Source organism: Gouania willdenowi, chromosome 22 (genome assembly GCF_900634775.1).
Source record: "Gouania willdenowi chromosome 22, fGouWil2.1, whole genome shotgun sequence".
NCBI classification, from domain to species: Eukaryota; Metazoa; Chordata; class Actinopteri; order Blenniiformes; family Gobiesocidae; genus Gouania; species Gouania willdenowi.
Window position 1 is genome coordinate 7,515,695 of NC_041065.1, and position 20,856 is coordinate 7,536,550.

Consider the following 20,856-nt stretch of genomic DNA (forward strand, 5'->3'; position numbering starts at 1 on the left):
TAATTATGCAACAGTTGTAGTTCTGACCAAGACGGAACAGTCATTCCAAGAGAGCAATCACAGATCATGTCACTGATCTAAATACCGTTAATTACATCTTGGGCTACACAGCGCTGCACACTGTCACTACGGTCACACTGCAGGTCTTAATGCACAATTTTTTTTTTGGTGTATTATCATTCATATTACATATTAAATGCGTCTTCAATCAGTTTTGAGTATGAACGGAATGCGACTCTGAAGTGACCCGCATGTGCAGAAGAGGTCTTAAGGTGCTGGAGATGTCCAGTATAGCACTGGGTGTCGCACTGAGAAAGTTTCTTTCCAACAGAGATCAGCACTTCATAACTTAAGAAAAGTGAAAAAGAAGAGAGCCAGGTATATCGCTCTAGCCGTTTGCTGTGATGACAGCTCCATCTCTACAGCGAAGTGTTTGTGTGGTGATGACGTAAGAGTCAGATAGAAAGCGTCTCGGCCGTCCAGACTGCAGTCACATTACAAAAATCGGATACGTATAGGATTCAAGACCACATATGAAAGGCTAAACTCACACTACAGGCAAAAGTGGCCGAATCTTTGTTGGTGGTCAAGTGACTGGATCTGATTTTTTAGAAGCAGTGTGAACACTCAAATCTGGCCCATATCAGATTTAATCAAATCAGATTCAGACCACTTTCATATGTGGTCCTGAATCAGATACAGATCAGATGTTTTTCCAATGCGACCACAGTGTGAAAGGCCAAAGCGATGTTACTGCCCGATTTATACGTTGACATCCTTTTATAGTAACATACGTCATCATTCTGCCCAGCGGGAGCCTTGCAAGAATGGATGATAGCAACGAAAGAGCAAGTCAATGGAGGGACAGCGAGTAATAAGTATATGGGGTGGCACTTAACTGGCTCCCGTAACTGGTCTGTGTTTAAAAGCATATCAGCATAGCAAAAAAGCCAAAGCAAACCATTTTTGGCTCTCTTTTTCTTTATCCTCGTCCTTCTCTGCACTTGCTTTTTCATTCTCTGACTCTGTCACTGCACAAAAGCTTTGAGACAAGTGTGAAAATGCTAACTTCGTCCATGTTTACGTCATTTTTACTTTTGTGTGCATGCGGGTCAGTTCGGAGCCGCAAACCGTTCATAATGGAATCTGATACAGGTCACATTTTATATGGTAATGTAAACTGCCAAACAAAAAATCAGTTCTAAGCAAAAAATCTAAACTGGGCATTAAAGGTCCAGTATTGTGCTGAATTTCACCCATCTCCATTTGTTCTGAGAACCCCAACAACTTAGTATTTGAGGTTTACTTTCCCAAATTCGCCTGTTTTCTGGAGGTTTGGCCCATTGAAATGTCACTTTATTGACATTTCTAAAAACGAGCTGTTTTGGGGCCTTCATGCATATGCATGAGTGGACATGTCCGTAGACGCAGACGTCATGCCACGTTCTTGCAAGGATGATCAATGATCACTAGCAATTTTATTTTACTATCCACACACTCTTGTTATTGTTTTTAGCCCAAAAACTGCACATTATAGTAAAACACATGGCTATTTAAGTGACTAATCTGATTGTGAGTCCAACAGACACTACTTAAGTTTGTGTGTTTATCATATCAGCCGCAGCGGAGTCAGTCAACTGATTAAAATTCTCACTGGAGTGTTAAGCTACTTAGTCATTTTCTTCTCTTCCTCATCTCTACTCACTACAGGAATAGTACATTTAGGCAAGGCAAGGGAAATTTATTTTATTTGTATAGCGCATTTCATACACAAGGCAACTCAATGTGCTTTACATGATAAAACATTCAACAGCTTAAAACCAAGAAGGACATTTAAAATCATCAGTAAAATCAATTAAAATCATCAACAAACACATGACATCAACAACATGACCAAAAATCTCCCTCTCAATCATACGCAGTAGAGAAAAAAAGTGTCATTAGCTTTGATTTAAAAATGTTCACGTTGGATGCTGACTTCAGCTCTGCTGGCAGTTTGTTCCACTTCTTTGCAGCATAACAACTAAACACAGCATCACCATGTTTACTGTGAGCTCTTTAAGATGATAATCATTTGTTTTGTCCAACCGCTGCATCGCATTGGGTCACAAACACGTCAGATCATGTCAAAGGTGATAAAAGGCAATATAACGGGTACCAAAAATGGAACTGCTCCCTGGGAGCTACACCGTGGCTGTCCACTGTTCCTCGGGGAGGGGTTAAATGCAGAGAACACATTTTGTGTATGTAGCTTTACATATATGACAATAAAGTATAATGTATATTCGATATTAAATCGCAGTGTGTGTTTTACCTGTGAGATAGTTATCCATTATAAAGTGATGTTTTCATAATACTGCCCCTTTAAGTCTTGCAGTGTGAAGAATGTAGCCAAAGTGACCTGGGTCAGATTTGAAAATATCGGAATTGTGCTGTCTAGACAGTCTGCAACAGATCAGATTTGAGTCGTATTTGCCTGCAGTGGGAACGTAGCCTGTGCGCTCTCCACTTGTGGGTGGAGCCAAATGAAGAAATAAACAAGCAAATCATAATCTCTTACAGTCACTTATTACTATTAACTAATAAAATACGGTTGTAGAACTGTTGAATAATTTGATTTGTGCTGCATGTCAGCTGAGTCAAGCTCATTAATGAAAAAGCAAATTTACATTGTACGTTTGTTCATTGAGATTTTGTTGAATACAGAGAGTGTGGCACCTTTGAACCAAGCCTCCAGACATCTCTTCCTTAGTTAACCAGAGTTCTCCTACCCGATGCAACAATATGAGACACCTACACATGCTCCCCTGTTAAATCTTTAGTTCAATTTGTCCTGAAAATAATAGCAAGAGTACAGTCTCCTACAATGCTTTTATGACTTTGCCCACATGGTGTACCCAGAGAACCCTGTGAGCCAACAAGCTGTGTGCAGTCAAAGAAAGCTGGAGGAAGAAAAATCATATTTGCACCAAGTTGGTATCTCTTTGAGCGAAAACATGGAGCAGCTTATACTACACTTCACTAGTGTCAAGGGAAAGGAACCCACACACCCTGTACTCTGCTCTGAAGGCATCAAACTTTATCCGACAAGTGACGTTCAAGTGTGTAAGGGCCCTCATCAGATTTAAAGACAAGTGTGCACAAGGGTGGTAATTGTCAGAAATGAACTTCTGAGTCACATCAAGCAAGCTGGAAACGAATAAGTCAGTTCTGAGCGAGCAGATAGTAATGCTCTGCAGAGATATTTGATTAACCCAATAAAAAATTGACACAATGAGGCCAAACTAACTGTTCAGCCTGATTCAATCTGATGGTTTTATTTAAAAAGGGACTTGAACAGTTTCCAATCTGGGATGACCAGCTGAAATTGAGGAACCAAGGTTTGGATTGGATGCTATAGGCCAATCCAAGTAGAATGGATTTGATCAAATTATCTTCTTGATTCTGCTGTTTAATAAGTTCCTGATTCAGGTCAATAAGCTTCCTACTGATACAGGCTCAACCCTGTCTGAAGTGTGTGAGGATGAATGCAGACCAGTTCTGATAAATTAGGCATCACAGCAGTTAAGGCAGAAGATAGCCACTATGTGAGCAAAGAAATATTATTAGGATGTCGCTCACTTGAAAATATACTTTTTAAGAGCTTGTTTTTGGTATATCTCTGAAAGACAATAAATTGAAAAAGTATCCTATGAACAGTGACACTATTTTAGTGCAACATTTCTGTAAATAAGTGTCAACATACCAATGTAAATGAATAAGTATCTCTAATAGTGCTTTCTGTAAACAAAAAATAGGGTCTTTTTTACCAGTGACACCAGTATAGTGCAATATTCCAGTAAACAATATATTGGTTCCTTCAACAAACAGTGACAAAATTTCTGGGAAGACCTACCTGCACATTTTAGTGAAAAACAGAAGAGTTTTTGAAAAAAAAAAATATATATAAAAAAAAATAATAATGTTGTTTTAAATTAATATTTAGCGTGGGGATATCGATAATTGATCGTGCGAAAAAAATATTGTGATATATCGTCACACTCCTAATGTACAGTATATGTATGTGGTCTTTACAGCATTTTGTTTATAGCACTTACACTCTGTCACAAAGAATAATAAAGTTATTTGAATTGAACCCACCATCCCAACCAAGCTCCAATATACCTTATATTTTAAGACAGTTGTACAAGAAATCTAAAATACACACGTTTCAACCACTTACTAAACACTAGTGGGTGATTAGAATGTGGTAAGTCTACCTCTGCTGACAATTAAATGCTGTGAAAATACAATCTAAATGAAAACAAATGGGTATATGAAGCACTTTTTTTAAATTTTATATATTTACAGGTCGTATTCAAGTCAACACATTGTATATTTACTGTTAATTTCACGTTGCTTGTCTCTAAATTAGACATTTCCAATTTATTTTCAATACATATTTTCTTTTAATTTCTCATGCTCACTCATGTGGCTCTCTGGTATTCACTAATGACTTATTATACACATTTGTTGCAGACTTTACATCCTTGAACACTTTTTTGGAAGCAGTGTATATTTGTGGTGCTTGTGCTTGGTGGATTTTTCATCTCCCCTCTGGGAAACGCTAAAATCTCAGTTACAAATCTTACAGAACGTCTAACTGTGGCCCATCCTGCTCCTCTTCATGAAGGTAAATTTGCTATTCCTTTTTTCAAGGTATTTAATGAGTTCTTTGCTTTTTTTTTTGCCAGAATGTCTTCTTACATCCATCTATCTCTCTTTTTTTTGTTCCCGCTGTCTGCATTAAGAATTGCCACTTGCTTGGGTGGCAGTTCTTGCGAGGCTAGTGACAGCGTTCAGTTTGGAGAGGCAGAGGAATGTTTTTATTCATTTATCTTTTAATTATTATTACATTATAAGGGATATTTACAATAAAATACTAATATGGGAGTGTAAGGGCAAAATTGGTTAATTATGTTTACAAATACATTTACTCATATATTTACTCATAGACCTTATTCTTTTTAAGGCTTTAAGTACTTGAAATTGTTTAAATTGTGGGCCCTGAATCTATAATCTATGAAAGTTTAACTTTTTGAATGGAATTATGGAAATTAAACAACTTTTCCATGATATTCTAAGTTTTTGGAAAGGGTCTGTATTGTGATGTAAGTAAACATTCTTACATCAAACTATTCATTCATCAACAGATACAAGTTCAAAGGCAATAAGCAGGGAAACAAGGACACCATTCTCTCAATATGAAAGATTTTGGTTTGTCTAATGAAGTTTCAATGTTCTACAAAGGTTTTGGAGACACATTATAAAAGCCTCCTCCTGTATTTCAACAGGTGCAGGAGAAACACTGTTCACTGTGACACACATCGTGGAAGGTACCATCTGGCTGCTCTGACATTACACTCAGCACTCGTTATTTCTGCTATCACAGAAAAGTCCATCTGTTCTGCTTGAACAGAGAAAGTCAGTTCCTATTCAAGTGCACACTCACAGATGAATGTGGCCAACCTGCTAACTTGTTTGTCGACTGCACATTTGCATTCAGTACACACGGTGGCGTGCATCGCCATATGTGCAGCGTATTGTTTCCCCTTTGTTTGGTTTTTACTGGTTCTTTGCTCTCTGGTGGCTGTAAGTAGTAAGACGCCATGCATTGTTTTAAAAAGCAAACTTTCTATGTGTTGATGTAGAGCACCTGTGTATAAACTGATTCTCCTCCAGATACTGGCAGCCCTTGGCGATATCTCTGGCTATGGTGAGAAGGTCCACCATGGTCAAGCTGGACGGTTGCTCCTGAACACACAGAGGAAGATTCAAGATTAATTATTGCACATTTAGATCAACTGATTGTGTGATATGATTGGTCTTATTTTGTCCTGGAATTATTTGGTCTCAGTTGGCAATACAACCTCTAGCTTGCAGTTTTATGGTAAGAAGGTATTAAGTTGTGATATACCAATAAAAAATGTGATACAGACTCCCTGAGGTGGTAAACCTAGGGAGCATTATTTGAATCTGCTCTTAATCTCGTTTTTACTGCCAATATGTAATAACAAGGAATGCCACCTTGTTGGGACAATTCAACTCTAACTTTACTGTTGTGCTTCACAGTTAATACTCTTGTGTCTACTCTTTAATGGCACAAATGTAAAAACCCTCAAAACTATGGTATTTCCTGGACAAGGTGGCCAAAGCACACATATTGTTTATAGGTGTAGTATAGATATTCATTATGAGGTGATGCTTGAAAAAGAACAAGCAGAGTTGTTTCATTTTTTTGATAATTTGTGCTTGAATGGTTTAAAACTGTAATAATCAATGTATCATGCAGTGTATATAAAATATATACATCATCTGCTCTCAGTAAATGGAAATTTGAAGGCAAGCAATGACCAGATGTTTGTTGTAAACTGGACTGAAAAACAAAATAAAAAATGAGGTAAAACTACGGCAAGTTTTATATACTGTATAAAAGCTGACATTACGCTGTCATTATTATGACATGGCACCTGTCATTAGCATGAATAAGGTGTCATGAAGGCTGTCATTAAGTGTTGTTCGTTACCCAAACCCAGTAACATGCGTCAGCCCATGCCCAGCCTTTGATTCCCTATTCCAAACTGGATCAGTAGAGAACCATTCAGGGGGTTTCATCGAGAAAAAAATAATCAATGCCCCTAACCCGACCACACTGCTGACATACCCACTACACTGATTACTGCACACTCACACTCCATACTTGTTTCCATCGTACTTGCACATAGTCTATCTCCAGGGTTTGATAAGCAGGCACAGTGGTGGCTGGTTACATTTAGTCTACCCACTACTGGGCCCTGAACACATTACAAACACTCCAAACACTCCTACATCTTCACTAACTCTTTGATGAACGGTGTATGATACAGAGGAACCCAAGTAACATGTGTCGGCCTGCGCCCTGCCTTTGACTCCCTATTCCAAACTGAATGGTCCAGAACTGTTCAGGGGGCTTCATGAAGAAAAAATAACCAATGCACCTGACCCTAACCCTATACCTATACCTGTACCTAGACCTAGACCTATACCTGTACCTATACCTATATACCAAACCCTAACCCTATACCTATACCTGTACCTGTACCTATACCTATACCTATACCTGTACCTATACCTAGACCTATACCTGTACCTATACCTATATACCAAACCCTAACCCTATACCTATACCTGTACCTGTACCTATACCTATACCTATACCTGTACCTATACCTATACCTATACCTATACCTATACCTATACCTGTACCTAGACCTATACCTGTACCTGTACCTATACCTATACCTATACCTGCACCTATACCTATACCTATACTTGTACCTATACCTATACCTGTACCTATACCTGTGCCTGTGCCTATACCTAACCCTAACCCTAACCCTATACCTATACCTATACCTGTACCTAGACCTAGACCTAGACCTATACCGGTACCTATACCTATATACCAAACCCTAACCCTATACCTATACTTGTACCTGTACCTATACCTATACCTATACCTGTACCTATACCTATACCTATACTTGTACCTATACCTATACCTGTACCTATACCTGTGCCTGTGCCTATACCTAACCCTAACCCTATACCTGTACCTGTACCTGTACCTATACCTATACCTGTTCCTATACCTATACCTGTACCTATACCTATACCTGTACCTGTACCTATACCTATACCTGTACCTATACCTAACCCTAACCCTATAGCTATACCTATACCTATACCTATACCTGTGCCTATACCTATACTTATACCTATACCTATACCTATACCTATACCTGTACCTGTACCTGTACCTGTACCTGTACCTGTACCTGTGCCTGTACCTGTACCTGTACCTGTACCTATACCTGTACCTGTACCTGTACCTGTACCTGTGCCTGTACCTGTACCTGTGCCTATACCTAACCCTAACCCTATAGCTATACCTATACCTATACCTGTGCCTATACCTATACTTATACCTAAACCTATACCTGTACCTGTACCTGTACCTATACCTATACCTGTACCTGTACCTATACCTATACCTAACCCTAACCCTATACCTGTACCTGTACCTATAACTATACTGTACCTAACCCTATACCTGTACCTGTACCTATACCTATACCTAACCCTAACCCTACCAAACCCCACTAGATCCCTCCACCTAACTCAAAAATTGGCAACATAGCAGTCATAATTTAGCGAATGACAATTATGACAGCCTTTATGACATCTAATTCATGATAATGACAGACTAATGTGAGCTAATGTGAGTGTACATACACTATGCAGATCGCTTTTGGTCTTGTTCCAGTTGACAACGCAAGCATCTGTACCAAAAATGGAGTCAACCGCAACACATTTAGATGTGGCACACTTTTTCACAATGTTAACGTTTTTTGTGTTTTAAGAAACTCGTACAGTGCCCGTCGGAAGTATGTATTCATATAATGGGAGGAGCTTAAGTAGAGATGTCAATTATGGTCAAATGAGTATGTGATTGAAGGTTGGATGTACAAAGAGGTGTAATACTCTGTACTCTGTAGTGTTATAAAGGGGTTTATTTATGGGTGTAAAGTAAAATAGTGTGTGTGATTTATCTGGTTTAACTCTATGGAACATGAACGCATGATACATAGATAAACCAATGTTTGCTGGACTTGGGTAAATAGATAATAAATGTACCAGAGCATCCCCTGTCTTTAGACCCTACCTCGGCAAAGAAAAACACAAAATGAATTAAACGTAAACATGTCATGTATGTCCAACATACTGTACGACCATAGAGAAGAGACACAGAAAACTAGTGGGTTTTACACTAAAGGTGCCCCTCTCCATTTATCCAGGCTTGGGACTGGCACACAGGGACACACTGAGTGACTCCTTTAGCAGCTGGATTCCCACCACCACACCATGTTAGAGGTTAGTTAGTGTGTTAGTTCTTAGTAGTAATAGTACGTAGTATCAGTGGGCGTGTCCCTCAGTTGCTCCTCCCTCTCATGTTTCGTTTGGTCTAAGTTGTTTTGATTTCAAAATCAAAATAAACGTTTTGAAACGTAATTATTAAAGAAGTTAAAAAGTAAGAATCTAGTAACTATGATATGATAAAAAAACGACATTATTGATAAACAATATTAAATAGTGATAAAGTAATATAATGATAATATAGCAATACTAATAATACAATGAGAATACCATTATCTATAATATAAAATAATAAAAAAGAATATGAGAATATAATGGTAATTATAAGAATAGCAATAACATACAGTAATACAGTAATAGTACAATTAAACAATAATAATGATAATAATATTAGCAATAACAAAACATAATAACAATCCAGTAACTATAATACAATAATAAACAACGTTGTATTTTTGTGCATTTTTTGTATAATTGTAGTTTTCTGTTGCCATTATAGTGTGATTCTGGAGTCATTTTGTGTATTTTTGTGTTTTTTAGTCTAGTTTTGTGCATTTCTGTTGTCATTTTAGTGTATTTCTTTGTATAAATATTTAGTTTAGTGTATTTTGAGTAATTTTCATCTTTTTGTTGTTGTTTGGTGTATTTTTCTCTAATATATGTTTTTTTGAAGTCATTTTGTGTGTTTGTGGAGCCTTTTTGTATATTTTCGTGCATTTCTGTTGTCTTTTTGTATACTTCCTGTATAAATATTGTTTAGTTTTTTTGTTTTACGTCATTTGTGAATTTTTTGTATAATTATTGTTTTTTGTTGCATTTGTAGTGTGATTCTGGAGTAATTTTGTATCTTTTTTTTAGTGTAGTTTTTTTTGCATTTCTGTTGTCTTTTGTGTATTTTTTTGTAGAACTATTTAGTTTTGTGTATTTTCAGTCATTTTCATATTTTTGTTGTCGTGTTTTCACACACACACACACACACACACACACACACACACACACACACACACACACACACACACACACACACACACACACACACACACACACACACACACACACACACACACACACACACACACACACACACACACACACAGACACAGACACAGACACAGACACAGACAGACAGACAGACATTTCCGTCATTATAGATAGATGGGGTTTGGGTTTGGACTGTTCCAGTGTTCTTACTCATTAAGTATAAACACAGGGAGAGACTATTATGAGCTTTCTTACTAGGGGTGTGTATTGCCTGGCATCTGGCGACACGATTCGTATCCCGATACATAGGTCACGATACGATACAATATATCCCGATATTACAGTATAAGGCAATTATTGCAATTTTTAAAAAAATATATGACTTAAGAAACAACTAATCTGTAAATGTGTACACCTTCATGAGAACGTTATGTATGAAATATGTTTTATTGGCATATTTTACACTCAAAACATTGGCTTTAACATGCCATGTGCCAACAACTTAAAATAAAATAACATACAATCTGTCTGTGGTTTTTAAACCAACTTTGACAACTTAACTGAGGTATATGTCTAGAACAACAAATAAATGCAGAAAGTTAGTAGTTTCTTTTTAGATTTTTTTTAAATAAACGCAAGCTGGTCAACGTGCCCAGGTTTCAGTGCACTTCTTTGTGCAGTTACAATGTCTCCTGCAGTGGAAAAGACTTTCCTGGGTAAATAAAGGTAAAATTTTTAAAAAAAAGAAATAGGTCCAGGAATCGCGTGACGTAAAATCGCAATATAACGCCAAATTGATTTTTTTCAACACCCCTACTACTTACCTTTATATCGTTCAAGCTTCTGATTCTTCAGTTAAGCAATAATAATAGTGAAGAAGTGTGCCACCCTTTACTGACATTATATTGGCTCACTTTTTGATACAGATGTTAAAAACGTCAATAGAAACAAGGCAAAATGCGATCTGACAAAATGTGGAAAACTTTGTCTTATTCCATCATATTGTGAACCACCCTACTATGCAGTGTATGCTCCAAACTAAATTTTGTTGTAATATTTATATGACAATGACAATGAATAATTGACTTGAACTGATCCATAGAATGAGGTGCATGACTCTTGGCTTAATAATGGTAAAGAACAACAAGCACCCTGAACGCTTCTCCAGTCCATCACATGCTCAACTTTATGTGCTTACGTTGCATGTCCTAACCACATTTTCTACACTGGAGGATTACACAGGTTAATGCACAGACTATGTTGGCCTCTCATACAGTATTTACATTTTTTCCCTCCTACCTGTAGCATCTAATTACACTTTGTGCTTTAAAGGTGTGCTCAGTGTGCTATTGTTCATCTGTCTCTCTCTGCTTATGAACAGCTGCCTGCTGCTCAGTCCCATCCATGCAGTTCATCTGTCAACAAGCTACTCATTGTGGTTTCCAGTGTAGTTAACATAGTAGAGCATTAGGCAAATAGACCACCTCGCTTAGGAGACAATAAATAAATGGCAATATGTCTCACCAGCCGAGGTCTGGTCTCCCTCAGGAAGGTCTTGAGGTCGCCTCCTGTCATCAGCTCCAGCAGGATGAACCTTGGCATGGCCTGCAGACTAACTCCAATACAGCGCACGATGTTCTGGTGGCTGAACTTACTGTAGGGACATCAGCACAGCAAATCAGTGTCCATCAGGGGTAAATTATACTAAGATCGTTATATACAGCGTTCAATGAAAGTCTGACTGTTTTACCTGATAATCAGAGCCTCCATGAGGAAATCCAACTCATCTTGCTCAGAGCACACCTCGGGAAGTGTCTATGAACACAAACACCAGGGCAAAAAAAATCAGCTGTCAGTAAAACAAATAAAGCATTGTGTTCTCTAGAATAAAGGCTTTATATACAGTATACAGACATTGTCAAATGTATAAAATAGAATTACTGGGGGACTCACCTTTTGAGAACTACCGGTAATGGTGATTACTGGGGGTAGATTTATAATTTTCCAATGAAAAGCAAACATTTCTGAATAACTTGGTTTGACTACTTAATTAATTGTTAATCTCCACTTTTCTTCCTCAAAACAACCTTCAGGCCATTTATATTTTTAAAGCTTGACTATATTATCCTAATAGGCATTAAAAACACAGCATTGAAATATTTTCAGAATTTTGTGACTATATTTGACCATATCAATAAAATAATATACGTTTACAATTCAATAACGGGTATTTCAGACAAGAACAGTGGCAAACATGAAGTGTTAAGTCACACGTGTCAGTAGCGTGTGTCCGCTACATGTTTTGATGTAACGGTATCGGACTTGCGCACACGCTAACATAGACATTAAAAAGGCATTATCATGAAAAAAAATCACTTTATAATGGCTTTGCTACAGTTTCCTTTAGCTTTGTTCAGAGGGCCAAAGTTGAAAAAGTTGTATTTCCTCCCTCCCTTGCTGTTCCACATTTTGTAAAAAGTCAGCTCCAAACAGGCGAGTTGGATTTTTCTCGTCTTATGACTCATAACGTGGAAACTCCTCCTCCTGAAAATCCTGGCTCCTCCTACTCTACATAAGAATGTGAGCTCCTTACTCAACATCCCACAGTGATGGCCCAGAGAGATTTGAACCAGTGACCCTCTGATTACACGCATGCCCTTTTAACCACTAGGCCACCACTGCCCTTTATCGACAGTTAATACATTTACATTCAATAAATAGATTATCCAGTATAAAGATAATCTGAAGCGCAGCATGAACTCTCTCAATCAGTTTCATTTTTAGCAGCTGTTATATCACCTGGTATCGCCTTTGACATGATCTGACGTGTTTGTGACCCAATGTGACGCAGCAATTGGACAAAACCAAATATTGTCACCTTAAATGGACTATTCCTGTTGTTAGAAGAGGTGAGGATGACAGGAAAGTGACATAGTAGCTTATCACTCACAATCACAATAGCCGCTTATTTAGCCATGTGTTTTACTGTAATGTGCAGTGTGTGGATAGCAAAAGACAACCGCTATGGTAATCAACTGCTGGAGTCCAACACGCCAAACACAGACGCAGTATAATATTAGCGCAAGCCACGCCCTCACCAAGAGCGAGGCATAGAGTCTGCGTCTACAGACACGCCTGCTCATGCATATGCATGAAAACCCCAAAACAGCCTGTTTTTGGGGCGGTCCTAAAGATACTTTTGAGGGGGCTAAACTCTGGAAAACAGGTGAGTTTTAGGAAAATAAACCTCAAATACTATATTGTTGGGGCTCCATGTGGACCTTTAAGTTTTACTACTCAACACTTACGTATTAAATTATTTGCGCAATGCTTGTTGCGTTTTTAATGCCTCTTAGTACGTATTTAAATAAAGATGCGTTTTTTTTAGGGTAAAAAGCTCAACAAATGTCAATTTTTGCTTTATCTGTCCTGGGAAGGACTTTGTAAAAACAACAGTTACATTCATTGGACTGGCCTTACCTTCACTGCTACCTGCAGGGGACTTTGTTCCCCTGGTATTCCCACTGCAAGACCTTCATAAACCTCACCAAACGCTCCATGACCCAGACCCCTGCAGACAAAGATCTATTATTCACTCTTACATCCTTATCTTAGCTATCAAGATAAATATCCACAAGAACACTACAAAGACCAGTAAAATGAAGATTGATATTTCCTAAATACACATTGTTCATGTAATCATCCTCAGTGGAGCTGAGGCATAAAGTAAGTCAACAAGAGTCATTTATTTTATTTAGAGGACAGCAGAGACACTTAGGATGCTCTAAATGAGATATTCTAACACTTTTCTCTCTCGTTTTGCAGATGCTGAATAGTTTCGTAGGGTCAACGTGTGAAGCTAAAATGTGGTTTCAATTATCTTCTCTTTGTGGTGATTTCAATAGGCCCATAACTTGCTAAAGCCAAATAAATTCAGCCATTTAAAAAAAAAAAGCAAAAAGGTTTCTGCTTCTGGAAAAAAAAGAGAACTGATCACAGAGATTAGAAACCAAAATGATCAAATGGTGAACTGTGATTTTAAAAATGATCCTTGCAATAAGAAATCCTAAACTCCTTGAACTCACACACTCCAAGACTTTACGCTTTAATATTTTACAATTCATATTCATTTTTGTTTTTGTTTTTCACACCAGGTTGTGTTCATAATTCTATCATATTATCAGTGGGCTTTCATTAAAGGCAAAGCCAAATGTATTTGTATAGCGCAGGGTTTTTCAACCACTGTGCCGTGGCACACTTGTGTGCCGTGAGTTATCGTCAGGTGTGCCGCGGGAAATTATTCAATCTCACCTAATTACGCACGTTGTTTGATTTGTATTCAAGACACTTTGAGAAGAATTACTGCATATTATTCATTTAATTTTTCATTTGAAAAAAAAAATGTGAAAAATAATGTTAGATTTTGTCGTTCATTTGATTCCCACTAAAAACACTTTGTGTTTATGTGATTCTTATACAAGACACTTTGATAAGAATTACTGCATATTCCTAATATGGGCTATAAAGTGGTGATGATGGTGTGCTGTGGGGTTTTTTTTATGAAAAGATGTACATTGTCTCAAAAAAGGTTGAAAAACACTGGTATAGCACATTTCATACACAAGGTAACTCAAAGTGCTTTACATGATTAAAAGTGAACCATTTACAATAATAAAAACAAAAAAACAATGCAAACAATGCAAAATTAGAAAAATGAAGATACGTTTTGAAATGTATCAGTTAATAAGAAAAGCATTAAAACTAAGTTTAAAAGAACCTTTAAAAGCAATACATTTTACTCTATTATGAGCAGCTATTTCAAAATTACATGTGTAATAATAATTCATATTTAATTAGGAAAATGCAGCAATAAACATTGGTGTTTTTCAGCCTGATTTAAAGGAGTTGAAGGTTTCTGCAAAGCTCAGGAAGTTCATTCCTCAAGTGCAGAACAAATAGCAGCTCCGTTAGTATACAGACAGTAAAACAAACAAGGCATTGTATATAGTATAGTATAGTATAGTATAGTATAGTATAGTATAGTATAGTATAGTATGAAGGCTTTATATATACAGAGATCACTAAATGTCTTCAAAAAGCTAATTACAGTATAAAGGAGAGGAGAAAAAGCCAAAAGTGGCACATATTGTGCAGCTGTTTGTTAATAAATGTTCCTGTGTGGCATTTTGCATCAGCAGATGTAACTGAATTGTCTTTCTGGTAAGACTTAATTTGAATTGAAATTATCAAGATTTATATCATATATCGCCATTTTGAGAAAATTAGTGCAGTGCCCGTAGGAACTATGTCTTGCTATAGAAAGGTGGGAGGCAAAGTATGGATGGTTTACATAGGAGCTTTATTTCTTCATTAATTCAGAATAAAAGTTAAATCCTCTTTAAACTGACCTTATAAACACTTAATTCCTAATGCACATTTACTTCTGAATAAAACACATGGACACATACAAACGTGCGGATGGCACCCCGGGCTGCTGCGGCGCCTCCACCCGGGACAGGCTGCCCCCGGCTGACACTGTCCACCCTCTGCCCACAGAGTGATTGGCTCTGGTGCGCACACAGGCTGCCTCTAACTGAGCCGCGTGACAAAGGCTCAATCCACAGTGATGATGTCATCAGCTAGAAAATGTCATAAAATTGTCGACTCCCGGTGGACAATTTTACGAAATAATTTTTTAACGTTATCATTGCAGTCCAAGTATGCATTCATGTGGGAGCATAAGTACAGTTGTCAATTATGGCCAAATGAGAATATGTTTGAAGGTTGGATGTACAAAGAGGTGTACATACTCTGTACTATGTAGTGTTATAAAGGGGTTTATTTGCGGGTGCAAAGTAAAATAGCATGTGCTATTTCCCTGGTTTAATTTTCTGTCATCATTTTGTGTATTTTAGTTTTTTTTTTGGTGTATTTTCATGCATTTCTGTTGTCATTTTAGTGTATTTTTTGTATAAGTATTTAGTTTAGTGTATTTTGAGTCATTTTCATTTTTTTGTTGTCGTTTGGTGTATTTTTCTGTAATATGTGTTTTTTGGAATCATTTTGTGTGTTTTTGGAGCCTTTTTGTATGTTTTTGTGCATTTCTGTTGTCGTTTTGTGTACTTCCTGTATAAATGTATGTTTTTTGTTTTACGTCATTTGTGCATTTTTTGTATACTTATTGTTTTTTGTTGCCGTAAGTAGTGTGATTCTGGAATCATTTTGTATCTTTTTTAGTGTAGTTTTTTGCATTTCTGTTGTCTTTTTGTGCATTTTTTGTGTTTTATTTTACTCATTTAGTGTATTTTTATTATAAATAAATAAATACCGTGTGTGTGTGTTCCGTGAAATGTTTGAGACGCTGATAACCAAACTCCATAGTGATTGTAGCGCCAATCAGAGAAACAACCAAACTGTGCAAAACAAAACATAAAGCTCCAAAGTACATGAGTGAGTACGTAAATTAAAGTATTATCTGCAATTCGGCTGTCTTTTTTTTAAAAACAAAAATCATTGTTTAACTTGGAACCGAGTGGTCAGAGCTTAGCTTCCATGCACGGCACCACAGAGAATCTGCAGTTTTCCAGATGGAGAATTGAACGGGTTGAGTTCAATACCGACTCTAGTGAAACAGCGCGTTATTGAGCAATTACAAGAAATTACAAGAAAGCTCAGTGTTCAGCATATATACACACACACACACACACACACACACACACATATATATGCTGTATGTTTTTTTTGAGTGTTTCTAACTGCCATTTCACAATATCATTGGCTCCTGTGTGCAGCAAAATTAATGTTATAGTTGAGTGTGCTGCTGCAATGCTCAGTATTACATGTGTTACAGTACTATAAAAATATAAAATGCTATGTTTGTTTGAGGATACTTGGGGGTTCGATCCATCATTAGCTCAGTTTCATCATTAGTCTGTAGCTGCTGGCATCTTTTTTGGTGTCTTATTTTCTATAATCTATTTTGGTCCATGGTACACAGGAGCAGCTCCTTTTTTTTAGTGAGCGACATGGTTGAGTAGTTGTTGATACGGCAGATAAACAAAGGTGAAGTACTCACATTACTGTAATTGAGTTGCTTTCTTGGGCACTTGTATATTTCTAAATCAGTCAATTTACTTGTACTTAAGTACATTTTAAAATAAGTAAAGTAATTTGTTACATTTCTACACCCAACCGTTACTGAGTAAATTATAATTTTTTGTTTTAAAATGATCAACGAAAATTGTGAAACTACAAAAAATGAAATAATCAGACAATTATTAAATGCATCACATCATAGCCGACCAATCAGATTAAACATAATGCATGGCACCAAAACAGCATTGAATGGAGGTTATTTTCTCAGTTTTACAGTTCATAAATGTAGCCATACTTAGAACCTGAAAACAGTTTTTTTTTTTTTTTGAATTCAAACCACTGGTGTTATTTTATTTAAAACAGAATTGCACATTTTGACTTTTTTTTTATTTTAATTTCATACAGATGCCTTTGTGGAAAACAAATTATGTTCCAATTGTGCAAGATTTGGTCACTTTTTAAGTTTATACATTAGATGTTTACTGTATGTAAGGGAACCGTGGCAAGATTTGTTACCAACAATAAACATGGGGAGTTAAAGTAAGTACTTTATAATTGAGCTACATTTTACGTGTACTGTACTTGAGTATTTTAAGTATGACTTACTTGTACTTGAGTACAATTTTAATCAAGTAACAGTACTTCTAGTTGAGTAGGATATATCAGTACTCTTTACACCTCAGGTCAACTTAAAGGAATGAAAAAAACTCTCTAAAACTTCAAAATGCTTTACATATATGACATGATTTATGACATGATATATTATATACAGTATATGTATACAAAACCTGTGGCAGTGCCAATGTTTTACCCTAAATGTACTAAATTTATCGTTTAACTTCAGACCACATAATGCTCAATAATAAGCTTTTAGTTGCAATCAGGAATGTTGAAGCAGGGAAGCATCTAGAACTAGTAGCATTGATGCTATGTTTGATCTCATTTCCTTATTTTAACAGCCAAACTCACAGGTAAAGCCAGACACATGGCACATGATGTTCCTTTGGTTCACACTCAGTGCACAGTTCAATTTGGATGTGGATTTTACCTGGTGAGGGAAATATTCCGTCGAGGCACTTCATTTAAATCGTTGACCGAGGCTGTTTTGCCAGCAAAGCAGTAGTTAGGGTTGTAGTCCGTCATGATTGTGGAGGCCCGTAGCTTACTCAGCTTACAGTCAGGACTCTGCAGCTCCAGCTGAATAGACTGCAGCTCCGTGTGTTTACGCCTGTACACTAATAAGACAGAAAAAAAAAATCAAAATCCAAACTATTATAATTTGTCATTTGTAACATTGTTGCTGAAGGACAAAGAATGTAATGTCAAACTTTTAAATGTCATATTTGTGCCATTGAGGGTAGGCTGGAGTAACAGCAGTTACTAACTAACTAATCACACATTCAGTCTCAAAACTGCATTTCTTCCAAATCCCACCGACATATATAAGCTACAGCAGGGGTCACCAGCCTTTCTAAAACTGCGAGCTACTTCATAGGTACAGTTAGAAACGCATTTCTTAGATACCACATTTTCATTTTAACTTGAGGGAAGGCTAGCAGTGACTTAAACCTCCTAATTTACTTGGTGTCAATTTGACCCCATTCAATGCTTATCATATTATTCAAATAATAATAATTGACTTTTTTCATATTTCATGACTTTTCCTAATTTGATGGGTAAAATTGATTAAGTATCATTACCTTGATGATATCATAGTGATATTTTTTCCACTATGCTAAACACATATTGCATGCATTGGTGTTCCTCTGGGGTCAATTTGACCCCCAGCTGTTTGAGCTGTGTTTCCTTATCAAGTGGTTATTTATGTATTCAACAAATAAAGTGTCTGACACAAAAACATGGTCAATAATTATCTGAAAATGATTGTCTGGAGACAAATATCTCTGGGGTCAGATTGACCCCAAGGGTAAAATGTGTTAGTAATATTTGAGGATAATAGGAGGAAATGTTGAGGTTTCAACATGAAACACTTTATTTCTCCCAATTCCTGCAATTGTTTCATTTTGATTACATTTTATTGAAAATTGACCTTGTGTTTTTAAAAAAATATATCCTACATATAACATAATATATAAAACATACCACTGACCATACGCTAGATCTGCAATATTTAAAAACATTTGTCACAATGTTTCTGTGAAAAAAAACATTAAAAGATGGTTAATTTAATACAAAAACTTCACCAAGTACTAACTACATCTGTCATATGTATTAATCTTTGTGAGTTTGAATCCTGGAAAGTAAATCAGATTTTTAGATGGAGCTCATTGGTGACTAGAGCTCTTGAAGGCCCCTCATATGCTACCTGGGGCCCGCGGGCACCGTGTTGGTGACCCCTGTGCTACAGTATATACACACATATATAATCTATAAAACTAAGCAACATCTTCCACAAAACAGGAAATGAATGAAGTACACAGTCAGAAGCTGTATCTTTTTGCACGCCCACACATTAAGAACCGCTTGTTAAAAAAATTCTGGAAGCCTGTGAACATTATTAGTCACATAATTACAAATATTTGAATGTGAATGCAGGAGCGTTTGTGTCTGTGCATGTAGTAGGAGTTGTTTATTTACACAGTGCTGTCTAATGTACAAGCGCTGTCATTTTCCAGCTGAATATCTATCCATCAACATCATCACTTTCTACTCATCACAGATGTAGTCCCACACCTCAGGAGTCCCTGTTTGCTACGCTTACCAAACACTTATGAGTGAGCTGGAGTCGAATTGGTCTAGAATAGAGTGTTTGTCAGAGTGTGAGGATGGATCAATGAGTAAATATGTCTGCTTGTCAAAGCCTGAAAGCAGGTGAGCTGGATGGCCTCACAGGTTGATGCCTGTTTTATTCCTGTGTGCAGGGCCAACTTCAGATCATTCCATGCCATAGGCCTGTGGTTCTCACACTCTCTTATCCCCTTTGTTCGAACTAAGCATTATATATTACTAAACTATTTTAAAACAACTCTTGAGCATATTAAAAAAATGAATGAGTGATAACACACATTTTAAAGAATCTAATTTAGTAAATAAGTAGAAAGAAACAGTATTTCGTGCAGGGTTCCCAATCTTTTTAGAATTAGTTTTTGATCATGTTTGGGCTCAGATCATGCCTGTCAAGTATCGCATTTTGGCCGGGAAACTCCCGTATTTTACCCCTCTTTCCCGCCATCGTACCGTATTAGTATTTTCCCGTAAATATCCCGTATTTTTATGTAATAATAATTAAAAGATGCCTTACTAAACTGAACGCCGTCACTAGACTTGCAAGAACTGCCACCTGAAATGGCCTGAGTGGCAGCTCTTGCGAGATTAGTGCTGACAGCGGCAACAAACCCGGAAACAACTCAGAAAAGAGATGATGAATGAAGATGTTACGGTGAAAAAAACAAAGAATTTGTGTAAATACTTTGGAAAATGGAACCGAGAGTTTATCTTCCCAAAGAGCAGCAGGATGGGACACAGTTACATGTTCTGTAAGATTAATAACTGAGATTTTATATCAACTGTAAGTATATCAAATAAACACGTGCTTAATATATCCATTTATGTTTTAATTTAGGCTGTTTTATAATTTAGGAATTAGGGCTGGGCGATATATCGAGATTCAAGATGTAACGAGTTTTCCATTATATATAATAGCTTTTTTTGTATCAAAAAACTAGTTTTAGGAGTTACTGCTTTTACTTCTCAGAACAGAATGTAAAGCTCAGTTAGATGGATTTATGAGTACGTCCAATCCTAGAGCTTTCCCATAACAAGCCATATTACAGATTACATATCACTCACACATGCTGTCCCTTA

At 36.8% G+C, this 20,856-nt stretch overlaps 1 protein-coding gene and 1 long non-coding RNA gene across 2 annotated transcripts in view; one reads left to right on the forward strand and one right to left on the reverse strand.

The window, feature by feature from the left end:
* On the forward strand, positions 1-20,716 carry LOC114456955 (uncharacterized). Its single transcript, XR_003672903.1, has 3 exons — positions 1-13; positions 213-218; positions 20,547-20,716. It is a non-coding gene; the product is annotated as an uncharacterized LOC114456955 (long non-coding RNA).
* The window catches only part of alk (ALK receptor tyrosine kinase), a 763,155-nt gene that overhangs the window by 26,029 nt on the left and 716,270 nt on the right, over positions 1-20,856 (reverse strand). The window contains exons 20-24 of the mRNA XM_028439062.1: positions 18,080-18,266; positions 13,417-13,507; positions 11,687-11,751; positions 11,461-11,590; positions 5,696-5,793 (exon numbers count right to left, since the gene is read on the reverse strand). Of these exons, the coding sequence (XP_028294863.1) occupies positions 5,696-5,793; positions 11,461-11,590; positions 11,687-11,751; positions 13,417-13,507; positions 18,080-18,266 (571 nt within the window). The remainder of the gene's footprint in view (positions 1-5,695; positions 5,794-11,460; positions 11,591-11,686; positions 11,752-13,416; positions 13,508-18,079; positions 18,267-20,856) is intronic.